This window comes from Phodopus roborovskii, unplaced genomic scaffold (genome assembly GCF_943737965.1).
Source record: "Phodopus roborovskii unplaced genomic scaffold, PHOROB, whole genome shotgun sequence".
Taxonomy (NCBI): domain Eukaryota; kingdom Metazoa; phylum Chordata; class Mammalia; order Rodentia; family Cricetidae; genus Phodopus; species Phodopus roborovskii.
Genome location: NW_026126550.1, coordinates 2562327 through 2584766, shown reverse-complemented (window position 1 = coordinate 2584766; position 22440 = coordinate 2562327). Strand labels below are relative to the sequence as shown.

At 47.6% G+C, this 22440-nt stretch overlaps 1 protein-coding gene across 1 annotated transcript in view; it reads right to left on the bottom strand.

The window, feature by feature from the left end:
• The window catches only part of Myo5b (myosin VB), a 182633-nt gene that overhangs the window by 29849 nt on the left and 130344 nt on the right, over positions 1-22440 (bottom strand). Inside the window, 8 exon segments of the mRNA XM_051201265.1 lie at positions 2543-2643; positions 3673-3912; positions 5378-5443; positions 9102-9239; positions 10174-10293; positions 11361-11509; positions 12689-12773; positions 16897-17130. Of these exon segments, the coding sequence (XP_051057222.1) occupies positions 2543-2643; positions 3673-3912; positions 5378-5443; positions 9102-9239; positions 10174-10293; positions 11361-11509; positions 12689-12773; positions 16897-17130 (1133 nt within the window).

The window sequence follows — 22440 nt, the reverse complement described above, 5'->3', positions numbered from 1 at the left end:
TGTGAAGAGAAAAAACCAAACAGCTCAGCTCCAGGAAATCAACTAATATTCACAGATTGCCCTGTGCATAGGCTCACCCGCAGTGGCTAAATACAAAGGAAGGGGCAGCAAGGCCGTCCTTCTGTACTCTCTGACCTGATTTTCCATGGGTTAGGTTAACATAGTGAGCTAGATGACCTCAGAAGTATTTTCTAGTAGCTGCAGAGGTCATGCAACAGAAATGGCTTCAGAAAGGATGCACATCCCTCTGCAGACCTTGGAAAATAGGATCAAGCAACCATACTCCATCATATACCAAGGCATGTTGAGGCTGGTCAGTACCTTGTGTGCAGGAAGATCCCTCTGTGCTCTATGGGCACTAACTTCTTTAGCTCATACTGAATTTTCTATCAGCGGCCCAGGAGCTTGGCTGGGGCCTCTGAGAAGTAGATCAGGAGAACAGACAGAGGGAGAAAGAGGCCACATGAGGGGAGAAGCTGCCTTCAGAGCTGGGCTCTGTCTAGGTGCACCTGTATCTCCAAGAATTGGCACCTCCAGGGGCACAACTCTAGACAAAGGCAGTAAAGTTTTTCTGTGCTGAGGTCTCCTGCTGTTTCCTGGGTCCCAAGGACAGAGCCAACAATGCACTCTGACTTGCTGTGGAAGACTTCCACAACCTTGACAGGGCTCTGGTGGAAGGGGTCAGAGGAGTACTAAGGAGTACTGAGCCCCGGCCACACTCTGCATCCAAGTGCTAAGCCAGCTCAATGACCTGGAGGGCCTGCCTAGGGAATGCTGTCCTTGGGGGTGGGGGGTGGCAGTAGATTCTCTCCCAGGCCACATCTCCATCCCAGAGCCAGCTGGGAAAGGATGGTAGACTTCTGGCTCTAAGCTTGACTTCCATGGCTATTTCTTTTCCTCAGCTTTGCTGTAAGTAAAGCAGTCAGAACAATGCTGGCAGCTCTTAGGTCCCAAGATGGCAGCATGAGTTTGCAGAAACAGAAGAGGGAGTGTCTCACACTCTGGAAGATCTGGCCAAAGCAGGCCTCAGTACTGCTTTCCCACAGGCTCTCTGTGCAGGGAGACCCTAGACAGCAGGCTCCTCTCAAGGGAGACCCTAGACGGCAGGCTCTCCACAGTGCAGGGGAGATGCTTGCCTGCAGGCTCACAGTGCAGGGGAGACACAGAACAGGTGGGATCTCTCTGCACATCTCAACAGACCATGGGAATTCAGCAAGTGGGAAGAGTGCTAAACCTGGGGGACTGCACATGGGACTGAAGTGTAGCTGGAATCTTCTCATAATTCTAGCCTGAACTCAGGATATGCACACAATACATATTCTAGGTACAGATTTCATCAAAATTCTAAGGGACCCACCCAACCTCATGTGCATGTAAAGCTCTCCCTTGTAGGCCAACCACAGGAAAGGCACAGCAAATCTCCATCTTCACAGCACCCTTGTCATAAGGAGGTGTCTATCTGGGCTCCCAGAATCACATCATGGCCTAATTCCCCTTCATTGCCAGTCAATCCAGCTGCTTTTCCTCTTAATGCTCGGATTTGCAGCAAGCACAAAACTTTCTCAAAGCTGAGGCTGGAACTAAACTGAAGGAGACAAACTTGTGCAGTGCCTAATGTGGCAGATACTGAGGACCTGGGTCCCCCAACTTCTCCTCCTCTAGGCAACTGCTCTTTTCTTAAGTCAGGTTCTCAGCTATTAGTTCACTATTGCTTGCTGAGTTTTCTGAGCAGGGACTGATTGTAAGATATAGTAAAGGCTATTTCTGTCTCCTTGTCTCCATTGTTATTGAGGTAAGATGACAAAATCTGGGCACTGAGCAGCCCCTGTTAAGACCTAGATGGAGGACTGGACTCCTGACAACTAAGAAGTGAACAGAAAGAGGGCCAGGAACAATTTCGGTTCTAAAGATCAGAGCGATAAGCCCAGCATGGGCTGCCAGCTTGCTTTCTAATTTAATTTACTACCCATGCTCTTTTCACTCATGCTTCTCATTCCTTCTCTTCCACCCAAGAGAATTTAAGGTGACTGAATCTCACCTCCAGCTTTAGTGCAGGGAGTCATCTTCATTCCTTCTCTTTTTTTCTTTACGGAGAATTGGGGGCTGGCTACATCTCCCCCTCTGGTTTCCCATGCAGGGTGGGCATGGAGCAGTGCATCCTAGAAGCCCAGCCTCCTGGATTTTACCTTGGTTTGGCTCTAGGCAAGCTACCTGCCTAAAACTGCTTAATCCTTCTGGGCCTCAGCTTTCTCCTCTGCAGAAGATTGCAGCAGAAGATGTGGAAATCCCAAGTCTCAGAGGAAGCAAACCCAGGCTGTGCTTACAGCATGAGACCCTGGCTCTTTCTGAAGGGTTCACTGCTTCCAGAAATTTTAAACAAACACTTTTCACTGACAGGTTTCCAAAGGGCCTTCTCTTTCCAACAAATAATTCACTAAGGTTGTGCAGATGGTCAGTAACATGCTAGGCTAGACAATGGTCCCTCCTGTCACCAGACTGCCTACCACTTTCTCCAGGGACAGCTCTCAGAGGTGGGCCCTACCTGTTAGTCTGGCAGACCCCATGATAGGCCTCAATGGCATCTTCCTGGTCCACATGTTTTTCACTGTTGGGCCAACTTGTTCTGGAATTGATGTTTGGCTCCTAGAAGATACCAAATAAAAATTAATCTTGGTTGCACAATACCTAGGAAATGGCTTTCCAATATTGAGACATATAAATGTGCTTTTGGGAAGAGAGGAAGACCCAGAGAAACAGCCAGCTGCTGTTAGACGCAGGCAGGGGCAGGACTTCAAGGGGCCATCTTGGGTGGAAGGACAGCCTTAGCAGTGCCTGGTGAGGTATGAGAGCAAGTAGAGGGGAGACTGGACTGGATCCTGGGAGACGAGAGCACACACATCAGCGGACACCATCCAAGGCTCATTACTGAAGTACTTCATCCCCCAAGCCACCTAGGGCCCATGTCTACAGTGGTCCAGTCTATTAGAGCCCACTGGATGACTCCAGTTACCTCCCACTCTACAATCTGTCTTAGAAAGGTGAGAATACCAGAAACAAATCTGAAGGGGGCCCACTGCCCTGGAAGAGCTGATAGAGAAATACTTCCACAGACAAAATGAACAGCAAGGGGCATAACATGAAAAACAGCCACTAAGATTATTCCTGTCTTGTTTCTTTTGAACATTTTCTTAATTAAAAACCAAAACCAAAACAAAACAAACAACAACAACAAAAAATAACAAACAAAACAAAAAACAAACCAAATCATCCATGTGTCTGTTCATGTGAGTGCAGTGCCTATGGAGGCCAGAAGAGGGTGTCAGATACCCATGGAATTATAGGCAGTTGTGAGTTCCCTGATATGGGTGCCAGGGACTGAACTCTGCAAGGCCAGCGAAGTGCTTTTCATTGCAAAACCATCTCTCCAGCCTCCTTGATTAGTTTCTCAAGTTTAGTAAATTCTAGAAACTTCTAGCTCCATCTCTTGATCATGCAGGTCATGAAGAAAGGGCATTAAACTCCTGTTCTACTGTTAGAGACGTCAAAGATATGCAGACATTTTGCTCTTCAGGTTTAAGACTCCCCCCACCCCAAGTAAAGATACATAAAAACACAAACCTACAGGCTCAATGTCACCCCCAAGAAGAGCAACTGTGGCTGCCATCTCCTTACCATGTGCTTGCCAGACAGTCGGCGCTGGTCAGTGTTCATGATCTGGGTCCTGAGGATCAGCACCTCCTCTTTGCGGACCTCAAGCTCTTCATTAGCTAGCTTGAGCTGGTTCAGCAGGAGGCTGTAGCTATCTGGGGAGCTGTGGGTGGAGTTGTCCTGCATGGCTTGGTCAGCAACAGCTTTCCTCAGCTCATTGAGGTCGTTCTTCAGCTTTTTGTTCTCGGACTCAAGCTCTTGTCTCTGCAAGACAGCCAAGGGACACAGCTCACTGCTTTCTGGATCTTCAACAAGTCCCAGCTAGTCCATCTCTTCTCTTGCTTTAACTTTCCCTGTCTACCTGAAGAGCAACTTTCTGTTTTTAAAGAGCACATACATGGCTCAAGATCTGATGTCATCAGTGGTAAGTCAGAACTAGGGAGTAAACTCATCACCCCTAAGTTCTCAGAGAAATGTATCTCATACAATGGGTCTGTAGTATCCACTGGTGATTCAGTATATGTTCTAAGAAATTTGGCCATGAAATTTTTCTTTGTAGAAACGCTGGGCTGATAGCTCTGTGTGTGTGTGTGTGTGTGTGTGTGTGTGTGTGTGTGTGTGTGTGTGTGTATGCATGAATGCCTGCATGTTCATACATATGTAGTGCTGGAGATCAAAGCCAGAACAAGTTCTCTATCACCAAGCTGTGCCCCACCTCAAGCTGACAGTTGTAAGCAATACATTGTTTACAGGACTTCCTACAGCCATTATGTGTTCATATGTTCTGTGACTTTCTAAAAACTTTAAAAAGTGATATACTTGTTAGAGACACAAGGTGACTGAGCCAAATCCCACTGGGTAGAACCTCTATTATCTGAGCAAGAAGCCAAAGCAGAGTCTACAGAGGTGTAGGCCCATAGCAAATACTTGAACCAGGATAACAACATATATAAAATGACTGAATCTTGAAGGCGTTAATGTCATAAGAAGACAAATACTGTGAGTCTGCTAGAGTAGTGCATAGAGACAGGAAGTAGAATGGTACCTGACTGAGACTGTGGGGAGGGAGGAGTGGGAACTCTTCAGTGGAGTCAGGTTTTGTAAGATAAACAGAATTACAGGGATGAACTGCAATGAACCCCTTGCACATCATGAATGAATCCTCTATTGCCACCCCTCATAAACACTTAAACTTGTTGAGATAGTAAACGCTTTGCTATATGTATTTTACCACAGTGAAAAATAGTTGGGGGGGGGGGCGGTGTTGGAAGCCACAGAAGTGACTCAAGGCTGTTTTTTGTTTTTGTTTTTTTTTTTTTTTGAGCAATAGCTATGAACAAACTGTTGTTCTGTTGGGGACCAGCTGACTGTTGAAAGTGCCTCATCATAAAGTCTTTGGGAGGGAAGGGTCTCCCCTCCCTCCTCCTTGGGTCTGAAGCCTCCACTTTGCCCTCTCTGTTTGCCACACACAGAAACCCTCTGCCTTACATCTGGGTATCTTTCAAAGTGATTTTATTCCTGTGGCCACATTTTATTCTAGCTGGAGCCGTTTCAAGTAGGAGAGGCACGTGTTTCTTGGTATAAATACAAACTCCCCTTTATTTCAAAGATGAGGATGTGGAAGTGTAGAAATGCATTCACTTGCTTATTGCTCCACTGGCCTTTGGGACCCAGTTTCCTGAAGCCCGGCTCTGACATTTGCCTTATACTAGAGATCAGAGAGCCTTACCTTCAGACTGTTGTAGGCCAGATCTGCATCCTGGTCCACATCTATGCCATTGTTTTGTTGTTCCACCTGCATAGGAGGGACAGAACGGTAAGCACAAGCCACAGGGCGTGTGCTCAGCAGATGTTTTTTATGACAGCCACACTTTCTCATCCTGCTTTTGCATGAACAGCTGGCAACCTCACCCTCCACAGTTGTATTCCCCACCTCCTTCAAAAATAGGTTTGTGTAACACTGTGTCACGGCTTAAATTTTAAGTCCTAAATTCCTCTCCCTGTGAATGTGACCTCCTTTGGAAGAAGGGTCTCAGGAGATGTAATGGAGTCCTAATGCTATACAAGGAAAGGACACACAGACAAGATGGCAGGTCAAGAACATCAGAAACCAAGAGAAAGGAATGAGGTTAAGTCCTCCTCACTGCCTGAAGAAGACAGTCACAGTAAAACTGTCACTTCCGACTTCTGGAAGAAGACCTATTTGTTAATAAGTGGCCTATTTGGTGGTATTTTGTTTCAGCAACCCCAGCTGTAAAATCTGAATATTTGCTAGGAGTTGGTGGCACATGACTTTAATCCCAGCACTTGGCAGGCAGAGGCAGGTGGATATCTGTGAGTTCTGGGCCAGCCTGGTCTACAAAGTGAGTTCCAGGACAGGCTCTATAGCAATACAGAGAAACCCTGCCTTGAAAAACCAAAAAAGAAAAAGCAAACAAAACAAAACAAAACAAAACAAAAAGCCAAAAAACCTGAATATTGATACTATGCACATGTTTGGTGGTGGTGGTGGAGGGTGAACTCATGGGTCTATTTCCCAATTCAAAGCACCTTGTATTGCAGCCATTTCCTCTAGACACTCTAGCAAGGCAGCTGGCTCACAGTAGGTATGCAGTATGTAGAATGCCAAAGCTGGTGGCTCTGGGCAATAGTAACGGGAATAACAAGTCCACCAGGACTCAGGTTGGCCAAGGACTCTCATTCTGTGGCAGCCATTAGAGTTGAATTTACTGTTAAAAGGGGGGCACAAACAACTTTCTAAGCAGCCAATTGCTTGGAGTGAGTTTAATGTAGGGGGATTCATCTCTGAAGAGGATGGATTTTTAGAACTAAAACCCAATAGAGCACTTACAAGATTACCTAAGTCCTGGGAACCTGAAGTCCAAGTAAGGCTATCACTGCTGTGGTGCCTGGGGTTTAGAGTGAATGTCTCCTGCAACTGCCTCCAGACGAAGGATGTGTACATTTGTGGCACTGTTTCCTGCCCTGTAAGCTGGGGGAGAGCCTTGTCAAGGTACCAACTTCTGCCTTGGCTCCCTCCATCATCAGTGGTACAGGAGATATGAATGACCCAAGTTGGAGTCAGCAGTCCTGCTGCTAGGTAAGTGGCCTGCACTTACATTCTGTGTGGCACAGATTTGCCACACAACCCTCTAAATGTTGAATGCATTAGATTCTCAAAGAAAGAGGACCATGTAGTAATACCTCAAGGGCCATGTAAGTCATGTTTCCAAGTACACTGTCTGTCAGAGTCACTGTAGTTGATAAGGCAACTGTGCATGTCTGGGGGAAAGGGACTGCATAGATGGAGCAGTCTGATTAGCATCCACTTGAGGCTCCACTCTCACAGTGGCTTAGTCACACCACATGGATGGAACACCCCACATACACCCCAGTCAGGCTGTATTGAGTGCATGGCCTCTAAGGCTGGGGACCTAGGTTATATCTCTTCAGAAGATTCCTTCTGAAACTAAGGAAAGCCCCAGAACTTGATCTCTGGAAGTCTAATCTCAGGGGATAATAGAGGGTCCATATTATTTCCTGCGATATCCCTGTGGGCAACAACACACAGGACACAGTCCACCGGTCTTGATTGGGAATTGTATTTTGAGAGAGTCCCCTTTTCAGTTAGATCCAGACAAGCCAACTCTGAAGCCATTCTTCCTTTTCTGAAATGGAGGGTCCAGAAATCATGCCTTTAGGTTCAGGAGAGTACCTAGAAACTTCCATGCTAGGCATATCTAATGCCATCCACTTCATATACACAAGTCACCCATGACTTATGATGACTGACTTAAAATTCCTTGACTCTAGATGGCACAAGAGCAACTAATGTTCACCAGAAATTGCTCTTCATTTTGAACTTTGACCTTTTCCCAGGCGGGTGATTTGCTCATGAGCCCCACGGATGCCACAGAGCAATGGTAACTCTCTGTTACCCCCAGTCATCCCCACTGATCATGGAAAGGAACAGCCACACTCTATGGCTGTGCTGTTGCTGAGTTAGTGTCTGGACGCTTGGAGAACTAAAGGATATTTTAACTCTGCACATCTTCAACCTGCAGTGGGTTTTGGGGGGATACAACTGAAAGAACATCTGTCCAGTATTTGATTCCTGTTTGTCTATGAGGGCAGGTTTCCTTATAATTGGAAAAGCCACTTATGTACTTAATGCTTTCACACTACCCACTGTGATCTAACCCACCTGAGGGATATAAATCAACCAAGATTTCCCTCTTCACTTACAGCTTATTAAACAAGACATAACAAAACAAAACAAAGAAATAAAACAACAACAACAACAAACCAGGAAGCTGCCAGCAAGCCACACCAGAATCTGCACCACATCCAACTAGAAAGGTAAGAAAGTCATTATGAAAGAAGAGTTTGGGTACAGGCTGTGGAGGTCAGGGATGGCTGGAGAGTGTCAAGACCCACGGTTTTCAGCTTAGGCCTGAGAATAGATCTGCTAGTGATCTGACCCAGAACTGGACGTAAATCCCACAAGAAATATTCCTCACAACTTCAAAGTAAGAAAACATACATGGCTCTTATCCCCTGCATGGCTACATGCATGTGTGTGTAATCAACTCTGAATTCCTATCCACACTATAGCGTGATTTTTATATTACACATTGGGTTACATCTGCTACTCCTAAGCCCGATTCAAATTCCCCAATGGCTGTTTTTCTCTTGAATTTTTACCTGTCTTTAAAAGAAAGAAATATACTATATACTAGTGAATATGTGCATGTGTGTTCATCATGGCTTGCACATGCATGGTATGTATGTAGAGGTCGGAGTACAACTTACAGGGATCAGTTCTCTCCTTCCATCCTGTGTGTCCCTCGGATCAAAGTCAGGCCTTCAGGCTTGGCAGTAAGTGCCTTCACCAATACTGAGCCATCTTGCTGGCTCTGTGTTTTCTTTTGTAACATATGTATACTTGCTATGAGTCTGATACTAACATAGTTCTACACGTAGCCTAGGTGCCCCAAGGTCCTGGAGACAGAGCAATTACTCTCCAGCGTAAAGTTTCACACAGTGTTCTTTCAAGACTGAAGATGAGGATGGCTTCTGCTGTAGTGACAGCACAGCCATGGGTAAGAAAGGTCTTGTCTGACCGAGTTCGTGCTAGGTTCCAGGCCTGCAAGGGTGGTAGACTTTCTCTGCTAAATTTGACTTCTGCTGTATTATTTTCTCTGCATCTGCTGCCAGTCCTCCAGGCATGAGCTCCTACGGACTCCCTACAGCTTCCCGGTGGAATCCTTTGCCCTGGGACACTCAGGGAGTACACGGTGCACAGAGCAGTGGTATGGGACACTCACAGAGAAGTGATTAGTTTGACTCCAATGAGAGAAGGCTCTGAAACCCAACACCATCAATACCCCATAGGCTCACAGAGCTGCCACAGGCTCACAGAGCTGCCACAGGCTCACAGAGCTGTCACGCACCTGCACTTTCTTGTTGTCCTGTTGCTCCTTTTCTAGCTGCACCTGAAGCTTTTTCCTCTCCTGCTCAAGTTCCCGCACTCTCTTCTGCAGCTTCAGGAAGACGGTCATGTCCATAGCTGCCTTCTCTACACCAATCTCCTACAAAGGAAGAGGGGTGCACAGAAGGTAGTTTCCACAGCACAAATGTTTCAGGGAACACACAATGCCTCGCTGCCCACCTCTGTATCAGCCATCTGTCTCCTTACTCCTCCCCAACACTAACTTTGCCTCCAACACAAAGCCAGTGCCAAACCACTAGTGTTTCTCACAGGAAGGCTGATGCTGTGGGCTTATTCTCTTCTAGATTATATCTCCGTCTCAGTCAGTTGTATTTCTCCCATGTGAGCCACTTAAATAACCAATCACATATTCTAAGAACACATGGACACAGGCACAGACATTTTCTTTGGAAGCTAAAAGGGAATTTACTTCTGGGAAATGGCATTACATGAGAGAAACTAATCTCAGGACATAGTGCTTCCTGGTGAGGGATCACTGTGGCCACCAGTCATTGTAAATGTGATGCCCAAACCTACCAGATTGCAACTTGAAATGATCAATATCCCCTACCATGGAGCCCATGATACTAATGCACTTAATTCCCAGTATATTTCTATTCTTGCAGAATCATGTCTGGATTTTACTATGTGGGTTAAGTATGTACACAAACATGTGTCTGCCTGTGAGTGGGTACACTATACTGTGTACACGTGTGGCAGCACGATCTTGTTCTGCCTCATGTAATGAGTACTTTGTGCTCAGCCAGCTCAGGATCTGCCTTAAGAACATAGCCTGAGGTATGGTGTGCTCATATCTGCATGGAAACAGTATCCACACAAATGCTGGACTGTACATCTGACTGCACAGCTTGCACAGTCTATAAGTCCACTGTAACCCAATAACCCTGTTCTCAATGCCCATCCCCTGCAACCCTTGAGCTACCACCCACAGGGTGGGAATCTCTGTTGGATAGTTCCACGCAGGTCATTAACACATCCGGGGCAGGATGGCTGCAAATAGTGCCCAGGCTTACCTCTACCTGCTGAAGGGCATCCTCAGTGTCTCCAATCTCAGAAGTGGAAATGGAGGGGTAATTGGAGTCCGATTCTAAGCTGCTTTGATTTGATGGGTTCTTCCTGTGGCCCGGAGTTTGCTGCTTATGGAGAAAAATGTGACAATTCATAACCAGCTCATACTAAGAATGAGACTAACTTCTCAAGGAGCGGTAGGCCCTGGACATCAGCCAACTGCCTCACTTGTCAACAAGGACTGCTCCTTGTCAACAGCACTGCTCCTTGGAACAGTGGATAAATAACTACTCCCATGTACGCTATATAAACCTTCTACTGAAGAGCCACATGCCCAGCCCTTCCCTTGTCTCTTAATGTTTTACAATCCATGACACCCAGAAAGTGAGGAAGAACAGCCCTTCTCTCCCGACTGTGCCCCCAGAATGCACACAGTGTACCCTTTTCCGTGTTTCCGGAAGGAATGCTGCAAGTCTACCCTGAACTGCCTCTCCTTCCATCACACTCTGCTCATGGATATGGAGTAATTAGAAATAGAGCGGACCTTCCGTGCTATTCATTTAAAAAGACCTTTCAGTTTTTTTTTTTTTTTTTTTTTTTTTTTGGCAGCCGGGTTCTTTAGGAGTGAAAAACTGAGCTTGGTGGAATTTTTTTAGATTTCTATTTCAGTTCCTATTCAGATTGCTTTCCTGGTTTCCATGCAACTAACTTACTGATGTTGAATATGTATGTTGGGAGGGAGTATTCATATGGGTAAATAAGAATGTCAAATCTTGAAATGTCACAAAAATATATTGCATTTTTGTCAGATTAGGAGATCAAATCCGGTTCCAAGGGTCTCTCTCTATATGTACCAATGCAGCTGAGGGCACAGCCCACCATACCACTGTCTCAACACCTGAGTTTTCTAGAACAAGAAGCAGGATGACAACATACACACATAGGAAAATAATTGCTAGCCTCCTAAGATCTCAATAAGACCTCAGTGTTGACAAAGGGCATCCTCAGGAAGAGACCACTGACTGGCAGCTTCCTAACCCCAGGGTTCCCATAGGAACAAAAGAATAGGTGGTCCTTGCACACATGCATGTTTGCTGAGTGGGGCAGTGCCAGAGAGCAAGGGCTACACAGCCAGGTCTAAAAGGCAGAAAAGGAAGCCTTTTCCACCCGGCAGCAGAACTGCCTCCCTTGCCTTTAGCATGGTCACCTCATCTCGAAGGTTCTCATATCTCTGCTCCAGCAGGGAGTATTCCTTCACGAGGTTCTGGTACCTGGACCTCTCCTCCTCCAGTTCCTTCTTCATCAGGAGGTTCTCCTCCACAGAGCTCTGGGAAGATTCAGCTGGAAAGCAGGCATGGGAAGCTGGGTTTCAGCAACTGAGGGGGATCCTGTAATGCGCATGCCCTGCTAGGAGCATTCTGACTAATCTCCTGTTAAGAGGCTGCCCACAATAGCTCATCGCAGTCTCTCATTTCCCTCACCCACTGTGGAGTTGAGGAGGGTCTCATTGTCCTGAACCAAGGGTCCTGACAGGAAGAAGGGTGACCCTGCTCTCAGAGAGGTGGGGAGAGAGACTCTCAATGCACATGAGCACCCCAACCTGGCAGCATTTCCAGTAGAACCAGGCTTCATTCTGAACTCTCATCATAATCCTGCTCTTACAGGTCCTTGGAGACCAGACCAGAGGTGCTATAGGGAGAAGTGGGCTAGGAACCAAAGACATTCAGATGGGCTTTTTTCTCTTGCCAACCCCGTATCCATAGTAACAGATAAAGGAAAGCAAGTTGGGTTTTTTCTTTTTCTTTCTTTTTTTTTTTTTTTTTTCCAATTTGAAAGCATCTTATATTGTCACAAGATCTTAGGTTGGTGAGGGGCTGTGAGGTTATGATGCTCAGCTGCCCTGTGAAATTGATGAGGACCCCAGGGAGGAGATCTGGTTACACTGGACAGACGAGAACTGGCTTTGTTACGTACTCCACTGTCCCCACCTTAGACAAGTGAGCCACAGGGGTGGGTGGCAGCCTGGAAGTTAGTGAGTACTTGAGAGGTTCATCTAGAGTCTAATCAAAGACCCTGGTCTTCAGCAAGAGGAGTGACAGTATGGTAGGAAACACAGGTGATAAAGATGAACAAGACAAACGTAAAGACACACATGGACACTCTCTGTGCTCAGCACCAGCTTAAGCGGTTCACTGGCATATCTAGCTCCATCCTCCCATGAGCCCTTCCAGTTCAGTCTTCCCTGCCCATTTTCAGATGGACACTTGCACAAGGTCACAGAACTGTGCATAGCGGCGTCATGCTTTGAATACTTGAATACTGATACCAAGTCCCATGGGTGGCTTTACACATTAGGAATGTACTCTCCTTCCAACACATTGTTCAAAAGAATGTCACAGCAGAGTGTTAAGATTCACCTCCCATCTCCCCAGCTCTCCTTAGCAAGCCCTTCCTCCTCGGCATCATCTAGGCGCCAGGAAAAGCAGGAAGGAAGAGACATAATGCTGCTTTGGAGCTTACCTTTTGACTGGTGCAGGATTTGGTTATTAAGGTATTCTTTCTCGTCCTTCAAGAGAGCATTTTCATGTTCCAGGTCTGCAACTCGCTGAAAAACACCAACAGGTAAAACAAAACAAAAGCCAGAAAAACAAAACCAAGAACCCAGCATGGAGGTTGCAGGGGACTCTGAGGCTCCACCCCTAGTGGGGGAACTATTGGCAGTTGATGTCTACTCAGGGAAGGACAGTCACTCTCCTTTGAGGACATGGCCCCTGGGAGGTTGCCCATGCCCCAGTGGATGGCCCCACACCCATGGATATACAGGGAGCACTAATTGGACTCGAGTTATTAAAACCAAGTAAAAAAGAAGATATGAAGTTTTAGAGTGTGTGGTATCAGGAGGAGCTGGAAAGAAATAGTAGCAGATGGACTCAAAGAAGAAATTAAAAATTTCTAAAATCTAAGGCATGAGAGGCCAGTGAGATGCTTTGTCAGAGGGAAGGGTATCACCACCAAGTTTAATTACTTGAGCTCAATTCCAGATGGTAAGAGAGGGCTGACTCTTAAAAGTTACCCCCTGACCTGCGCGCGCGTACACACACACACACACACACACACACACACACACACACACACACACATACACACACACATTGTGATGACAATGATGTTAATATTTAGGTAGTGGACTCTTAACACAAAGTTGAAATTAACATCTTTCAGATACTTAAGCAATTTCAAAATAATGAATAACTCGCATCTCCAGGATACTCTTGGGGATGTGTTCCAGTTCATTCCCAAGCTCACAGAGCCTTCAATGCTGAAGACAACTGCTTATCTCTGGAGGTTTCACAGGCTACAGTGGTTCCTGACATCACAGAGTGCTGCCAGGTCTCACCCCCATCTCTTTGCCAAAGCCTTACTATCCTTCTCCTCCTGGCTGCTCAGCACCGGTCACTGCAGATGTCCTCGTGGCTCACTCTCACTCAGGTGTCTTCAGTGAGGCACCTCTGGCTGTCACACATGACCCACGCCCCACTCCCCTACAAAAGTCACTCTTCATCCCCCTGCTCAGTGTGCTTTTATAGCACAAGAAGGAAAATCGCAGAAGCACTCCCTTCTCTACCGTCTGTTTCCTAAGAATGAGAAGAACCTTTGTGACTATTCTTTTTGTCCCACTATGTAGAACAGTTTCTAACACACAGCGCACTAGATAAACACCTGCTGAGTGAAGGACAATGACTTCTATCATTCTGTGGCAAGCCCTGTCATCCTCAGAGATGAGTTAAAACCCTTTCTAATAACTGTCAGCCTTTTCATGAAACCACAAATCCCTGTGCTGCACCTTGAGGAGGCTCAACCAATGAGAGCCCTGTACTCTCTCCAGACAAATCTCTCTGTTTCCATTATGCCACATACTGGAATTACTGAAGGAAACCAGCAGGGGTGGTTCTGTGACTGCTAAGGTGAAACCACATACAATCTGATGCACCAGCCTGACCACTCAGGACCTAGGGCCTACTAGGCACCAGGGAAGTGCCCAGGATGCCACAGGGTCAAGCAATTGGATGCAGGTCACTTTTCTTCTCTCACTGCAGCCTTGTACCAAGGTAGGCTCCATGTAACCTTCAGAGCACACTCTCAATTAGGAGCTCATGATGGTTTGAAAGAAAATGGTCCCCAAAGGGAGTGGCACTGTTAGCAGGTGTGGCCTTGTTGGAGGAAGTGTGCCACTTCAGGGGTGGGATTTGAGGTCTCCTATGCTCAAGCTATGCCCAGAGTCACAGTTCACTTCCTGCTGCCTTCAGGTCAAGATGTAGAACTCTCAGCCCCTTCTCTAGCACCATGGCTGCCTGCATGGCACCATGTTTCCTACTATGATGATGGTGGAATAAACCTCTGGAACTGTTTGCCAGCCAAATTAAACATTGTCCTTCAAAAGTTGCTGTGGTCATGGTGTCTCTTCACAGCAATTGAAACCCTAATGAAGCTATTGTTTTCCATGCCAGTGGCAGCCCAGGGAGGTACCTCCCTTCTAAGTAACAAAGCTACACAGAACAGCACAGCCAGAGAGGGACGCTAAGGCTTTAGGAAGGAACAGACGGGACAGAGTTAAGATCCTTAGTGAGGACTAGTCTATGGAGAGGTCATGTCTCCCTCACTAAAAATTGATAGGCTGGCGTGTGACAGGGGCAGCCCCATGCTCTGTGGACACAGAGACAGACTCCTGAATCCTAAGAGCTAAGGTAGCATAGCCATGTGGTCTACTAGGTAAGAGCACTGGAGGTGGCAGCCCCAACTGTTCCAGGATGCCAATTCCAATACAGCACTTGCAGTTTCTGCTGACAGAAACATCAAACCCATTAATTAAACATCTACCAGCAGCTGGCTCCATCTCTGTGCTTTGCTGCTCTCATCAATCTCACTCAACACAGAGAAAGCTCCTGGACATGACCAGAAAGAAACCAACTGTCTTATTATTCAGCACTTGTTCAGGTTGGATACTGTCCTTGCTACATATTAAACCCCAGCTAGGCAGATACTAGAATAGAAAGTGGGAACCAGCTGTCCCTTGACCATTCTCCAACCACTGAAGTAAAATATTCCACAGACTACTAGAGAAAGGAGAATGTCTATTTCTCATTTTTCCATTTCCTAGAAAGCAAGGATCTGCCCACTTAATGAATCATTTTATTCCAGTGTCTTTTGAGGGCTGTTAACATAGGCTTGTATTCATTTGGAGTTAGAGAAGAGGGTCTTAGCTAAGTATATTAGTGTAAGATTTTTATCCCAGCTCTCAGGAGACAAAGGCAGATAGACAGATCTCTGTTTGAGGCCATTCTGGCCTATGTAGCAAGTTCTAGGCCAGCCAGGGCTACAAGGTGAACCCTCATCTCAAAAGATGGTGTGGGGGCAGGTGTCTTTGCACCAACTATCCCCTTTCTGGTAGTGTCCTGGACTTTTTTCTTGCTAGTTCCAAGCTCCAGTTATATTCAATCTCTAGGCCAATAGGCTCCTAGGTAACAGCCATTTTTTTATTTTTATTTTTTTAAAGAGAGCAGGGTGGACTTGGCTTCTCTGGTTGGCTTCGCCACACAAGTTTTCATACAATAAACCCTTACCTGCCTTTGGACAGAAACCCAACTATTTTAGGTGCTCTGAGACACCAATTCAAAATCTTCGTGGGAAGCTGGGAAGGGAAATTAGAGTTCATGGTTCTCAGCTACAAGGGAGAAGCAGGGTAGAGGAAGAGCCAAGGACTACAGAGCAGGACTGAAGTCTTCTATCCAGTTTAGAAAAACATATAAAATCGTATGTACTGGCTAATCCAAGTCCAGAAGCAGACTTAGAGATGATCAAGGCCATGTGTCGAAGTATGTTCATGTACATACATGCACACCTACACATGGGCATCCTGGCCAGTAGGAGATTTTGCACACACTTGACAGTATAGAGTAGGGGTTAGGGTCAGTATTTCTGTGTCTGCTCCAGGTGTGCCAGCATTGTCTGTCCTGATTTTAGACTCTCTCCTTCCTTGGGTTCTCAATCCACATGACTCTGTATGGTGGACAGATACCAAACATGAGGATGATGTGCTATTTTCCTTCTAGTTGCATTATGGTAGAGATGGGGAGAGACAGAGGTTCTCAACCACGACCCTCCAGTGTGGGACTTTCCTAGTTGGGAGAGCTATATTGGAAGTTCAGAAAAGCTGAACAGCTGGAGCAGTGGAAGCAATCCAAGAAAGTCCCATTTCATGGACTGGGAGAAAGCCTTATGAGCCTTATGAACTATAGTGAGAAAAATCAGGCTACAGCTTGCAAAGCAGACCCCCCCCCAAAAAAAAATATATGGATTTCCTGGTGGGAATGATATCTATAGGCTGTTGAGGCCCTAAAACTCTTAACACCTGTCATCTCTCTCACTAAAGACTAGATCTGTAGAGTTGACCTGGGAACTGCCTGTAGGTTTTAAGGAAGATGGGCAAAGACGTTAGACAACCATTTGCTATCGCAATGGATGCCACAGTGTTTAGCTAATGGCAGAAGCTCACTCAACACTTGCTCGAGGAAGAGACATTTGTTGCATGACCCAGAAGCAGAGCCATTTTCGAAGCGAAGAAGGGTGGCTGGTCTGAGGACACAAGCCCTGGAAATCAGGGAAATTTCCCAGCATGAAGCCCACCCACCACCCTTTTCTGCAGGCCTGCTCCCCGGGTCCACACATACCTTTCTCAGCTCGCTATTCTCCCTGCTGTGGGCATCCTCCAGGACCCTGCGCTCTGACTGAGCCCTCTGTAATTCAGTGCGCAGGCTCTGCACCTCCTCCTGCAGCTGCAGGCTGGTGTCAGCCTCCTGGTTCTGCTGGTAATGTGCCAGCTCCTTCTTCAGCTTCTCCACCTCCATGGCATGTGTGGAGGTGACTGCAGACAACTGCTCTGACAGAGTCTTGAACTCTTTGTTCTATAGAGAACAGAGGTGGGTAAGGAAAAACAGAGGGTGGTTGAGTCATGAAAACGCACAAAGGCTGCCAGACTTGTGGGGCAGAATTAAATCTCAGAGCCCTTACATGCCCAGGCACTCTCCTGCCATCTCTCTAGCATCTTTAACTTCTATTGTGAACCTAGAAGTGGAGGGAGACACAAACAGCAGCACCGACACAGAAATAGTTCAAGGAATATGCATGACTACTCACAGGGTAGGTTGGCTGGCTGCAAGAATGATGCAGCCAGCTTCCTGGATCTGTAGCCTTGGCCTCTTAGGGTTCCCCAGCATTTCACAAGGAGCCCTCCTGGCCTTGGACTAACTGGCACAAAGAGTTGTAACCTAATCCCTTCCTCTGAGACAAAGGACCCCTTCAGCATCCCCTCTTTCAAGGAGGCCCTCCAAGGGGCCCCAGGGTCTCTCTTGCCACCTGTCAACAGAGCTCATACCACATAACCCTCACTGGAAAGACTGGTATCTGATAACACCCACCCATAGGCTGTGTACCCAATCAGCAGCCAACTTGTGTGTGCATCAGGTTCTGAGAATCTACTTCCAGGATCAAGCTCCGGGTAGTAAAGGATGGGCTGGGAGAAGTGAGAGAGATGAGGCAGAGTAGTCAGTAGAGAGAGCAGGAGCAGAGGAGAGAGCACTCCCTGAATCAGCAGGCAAGCAGCACTCACTGGTTATTCTTCATTGCTGTATTCCACAGAACTCCAAGCAGAACAGAGCCATCAGCTAAGATGTCATTAAGCCAGGGCATCAGGAACCAATGGCTAATTCACAGGGAAATTAAACCTCATAGGAATGCTCAAAGAAAGGCTGCTGTCATAAACACAATAGCACACAGCTCCAAGTGCTATGTTTGAGCATGCAAGCAGTTCATTCCTTGTGTGCAAGATTCCCCATGCTCTCTGCAAGCTCCAGGTATAGCCTCCTTCCCCCTACATCTGTCTTGCTATGAGCCTCACCTGCAGAATCTAGGGAAGTCTAATTAAGCAGCATCTACTTAGAAAGACCAATACCTGTGTGAATTGCTCACCAGGGTCTGGGTCTACACTGGAGGCAGAGGATCCCTGCCCAGGTGGAGGTCATGCTTAACTAGCTACTTTTTGTCTTCATCTTTGCTCTGGGATGTGAGTTAGCTCAGATCAGTTGTCAACTCCCAATGGCTTGGTCCAGGCCAGATCAACAAGGGTAGAGAGGTGGCTGAAGTCCCTAAACAGAGCTGGTCGGGATATAAAGAGACAAGCACATGGTGGTGGAGCAGGCGACACAGGCACGTCTCACCCTGCTATGGTCAAATGTGACACTTTGGAATGCTGATGTTTTTGGGAGGTTCAGCTTTCCTGACTCTGATGCTACCAGAGACCAGGCTCAAACATTGAGGAAGAAGGTGTCTGAAGCTAACAGACCTGTGCCTGGGTTCGTCTTGTCCTCAGCCCATCTTAGAAGGTCAATATATAGGGAACAACATGCTTATCCAGTATGTGCCACAGTCACTCCTTGGTTACTGTCACTGAATCTCACTGACCTGTGTTCTCTATGGAGTCCCCTTGGCTGCTGCTCAGAGGCTCTGCTTCTCCCAGGCCCCAGTCCCAATCACCACCAACACCCTTGTCATTCAAACCACCTCCGCGCCCAGCTTCCTGTGGCTGTATGTTTTGTGTCTTAGGCACAAAACCGACACAATCAAGACTCGTTGTGCTTTCCAGTCTCGTGTGGGCTGGTGTGGGAAGAGGGAAAATCATTGCAAGAATCTCCATGGGGAACTCACAGACTACTTCTGCTAAGTGCTCACTTGGGGCTATCACTGTACCTCATTTATGCCTATCAAACGTCATCTTCAGGGAGGGCAACTGAAAGCCCACACATAATTCAGATAATTCACTGGTGCACAGAAAAGTCCCAAAGCTGTAATTTATAGCAGACTGTTTTCCTAACATATATGGATACCCCTGAGAATCATAAAATATGGACTAATGTAACATTTACCAAATGGCTATTATCTTGAATCCAACTGATTTAAAGGTCACTGACCTAACTATTGATTTGGGTTATATTTTTTTCAGATAAAAATGTTTAAACACAGCATTATAGCCACAAGGGCCTAAGAATCTTGAATTCTATGACAAGAAACTGTAAAATCTGGCCATGTCATTCTACCACAGTGACAGAGTTCACAGACTCTATCATTTTGGTTGAACCATATCATACCAGAGGCTAATGCTAGGTACACCATGGGACAATTTCCAGGATGGTCCCTGTAAAGGTCACTGCCAAGGAGGTGGCATGTGACATCAGAGACCAAAAACCCTGAAGAGAAATGTTTTAGCACCAGGGACAGCTCCAGACTCTGGGTTACCCTATTTCTTCCTGAGGGACTCTAATGTAACAATGTCCTCTTGATTACTCACAAACTTGGTGCCAGTTGGAGTCTGTTCTTTGCAGCTGAGGACCTCAGCTTGAAGGCATGAACTTGGGGTGCTCATCTCCCCTGGTTTTGCCTTTTGGTTTCCTTCACATGGTGGTGGGGAATACTCTCTCTAGACTTCAGTCTCCGGTATGGAGATACTACCTCCTATGTCATGCTTTTCTGACAAGTGACTTGGGACACTTGTCTCTGGTATCCCTGGCAATGTGCATCTTTTCCTTCTGGCTTAAAGACTGTAAAGAGAGTGGCTGTCTAGATTAATTCCTGGAGTCACAGGGAAAAAGACACCCAACTCACTTCCCAATAGATGTTTTGCCCACCAAGAGATCGCCAGTGCTCATGGTGATGTGTGCCCATGCCTCACCCACCATCATGGATGTCAAACATTGGCCACCTGCCCCAAGAACATGATATTTTCATGATCCCAAACCTACATTAGGGTCTCTGTTTGGCCTGAAGAACATTCCTTGTATGTCCCAAGGGTATCCCATGGGAGTGATCTAGCCAGAGGTGACAAAAACCTGCCTGAAAGCAACCCGCTATGTTTCAATCTCAGCCAGGATACCTACTGGCTTCATGGCTTTTGGTAGGTTACCTACCCTCTGTGCCCTTTAGTGTGCTCATTATTAAAATGGGGACAATAGTAAGACTTGCCCTGAAGGTGTGGTGAAGATCAATGAGTTAATGTATGAATCTAGTGCCCGGCATGAGAGTCACATGGAGAATGGTGTGAAAAAGATCTCATGTGTCCTCTGATCACCCGATGCATATAGGAAGCCTAGCCCAGGGTGGCAACATCTGCCACTGCTCACAGATGTTCACCAAGCAGGAGGAAGCTTAAGGCAAAAAGCTCCCTTTAAAAATAGCCCTTTCAAATCTACTTCTCTCTGATGTGCAAGCATGTGGGGTGTAAAATGCTATATTATTTTTATCCTCTGGCATTGACTTCATACATCAGCAAGGCCGATGCTGAGCACTATCTGAAACCAGCAGGTTAGCCTGTGGCACACAGGCTCCTCCCTAGCGGGAAGAGTGGTTTCAGTCCCCTTGTCCTTCTGGCTACACTGTGCCTAGGAGACTGAACAATGGTGACTGGCCCTGGCAGACACAGAGGACACTGGTGCTTGCTGTTTTAACAGACTCCTTCCCTAGTCACTGCTTCCCTGACTTGCTGTGTCACTACAGGCTGACCAGGGTAGGGACTGAGCATCCCCAACTTGTACTTAGAGGACTATCTTTAAATACCTTCAAGCCAGCACTCTGGATAACTTCCCAGAGAACACAGTCCCAGGGTACCAGCTCTTCTAAGAAACCTGGCCTCTACCTGGAGCAAGAAAGCAAAGTGTTCCACTGTCAGCTCTCTCTGCACAGGGGCTCACATGTAGGACAGCCAGCTCAGCCAAAGGATAGTTCATTTTACTGCAAATGTGGCTCAATCAGCAGAGTGCTTGCCTTGCAGCGTGAATTCCCTGGTTGAGCCCTAGCATGGCATAAAACTGAGCCTGGTAGCCCACCCCTGTTGATGCCAGCACTCGGGAGGGAGAGACAAAAAGTCAGAAGTTCGAGGTCATTCTTGGCTATAAAAGGTGTGACAGGCTAGCCAGGACTACATGAGAGTCTACCTTAAACAAAACAAAATAAAACAAAAAAGACTCATCAATTTTCTTGCCCAGAGGCTACAGGAAGGTTCAAAACTGCCCCCAAATAGGCACAGTCAGATCAGGTGACCTGCACTGCCATGCCTGGTGACCCCACTGCCAACTTTCTCTTTTCCCGACACCCATACCATGTGCACTTTGCATCCTTTCTCTTTGCTTTTTTGGAAGCCTGGTCCTGTGGTCCCATTGACATAGCCAGGGCCCTGATGCAGCAAGTTTCTTTTCCTCTCAGGAAGACTAAGCCAGTAATAACAAAGACCAGGGGCAGCTCATCAGTGACAGTGGAGACTAAGAAGCCAGCACCGTCCTCACACTAGCTGTGGGGTGAGACCTGGGGTGCAAGCTGTGGAGTGAGGTCTGGGGTGTAGGGTGTGGAGTGAGGTCTGGGGTGTAGGGTGTGGAGTGAGGTCTGGGGTGTAGGGTGTGGGGTGAGGTCTAGGGTGTAGGGTGTGGGGTGAGGTCTAGGGTACAGGCTGTGGGGTGAGGTCTGGGGTGAAGGCTGTGGGGTGAGGTCTGGGGTGCAGGCTGTGGGGTGAGGTCTGGGGTGCAGGCTATGGGGTGAGGTCTGGGGTGCAGGCTGTGGGGTGAGGTCTGGGGTGCAGGCTGTGGGGTGAGGTCTGGGGTGCAGGCTGTGGGGTGAGGTCTGGGGTGCAGGCTGTGGGGGTGAGGTCTGGGGTGCAGGCTGTGGGGTGAGGTCTGGGGTGAAGGCTGTGGGGTGAGGTCTGGGGTGCAGGCTGTGGGGTGAGGTCTGGGGTGCAGGTTATGGGGTGAGGTCTGGGGTGCAGGCTGTGGGGTGAGGTCTGGGGTGCAGGCTGTGGGGTGAGGTCTGGGGTGCAGGCTGTGGGGTGAGGTCTGGGGTGTAGGCTGTGGGGGTGAGGTCTGGGGTGCAGGCTGTGGGGTGAGGTCTGGGGTGAAGGCTGTGGGGTGAGGTCTGGGGTGAAGGCTGTGGGGTGAGGTCTGGGGTGAAGGCTGTGGGGTGAGGTCTGGGGTGAAGGCTGTGGGGTGAGGTCTGGGGTGAAGGCTGTGGGGTGAGGTCTGGGGTGCAGGCTGTGGGGTGAGACCTGGGGTGCAGGTTATGGGGTGAGGTCTGGGGTGCAGGCTGTGGGGTGGGTCTGGGGTGCAGGCTGTGGGGTGAGGTCTGGGGTGAGGCTGTGGGGTGAGGTCTGGGGTGCAGGCTGTGGGGTGGGTCTGGGGTGC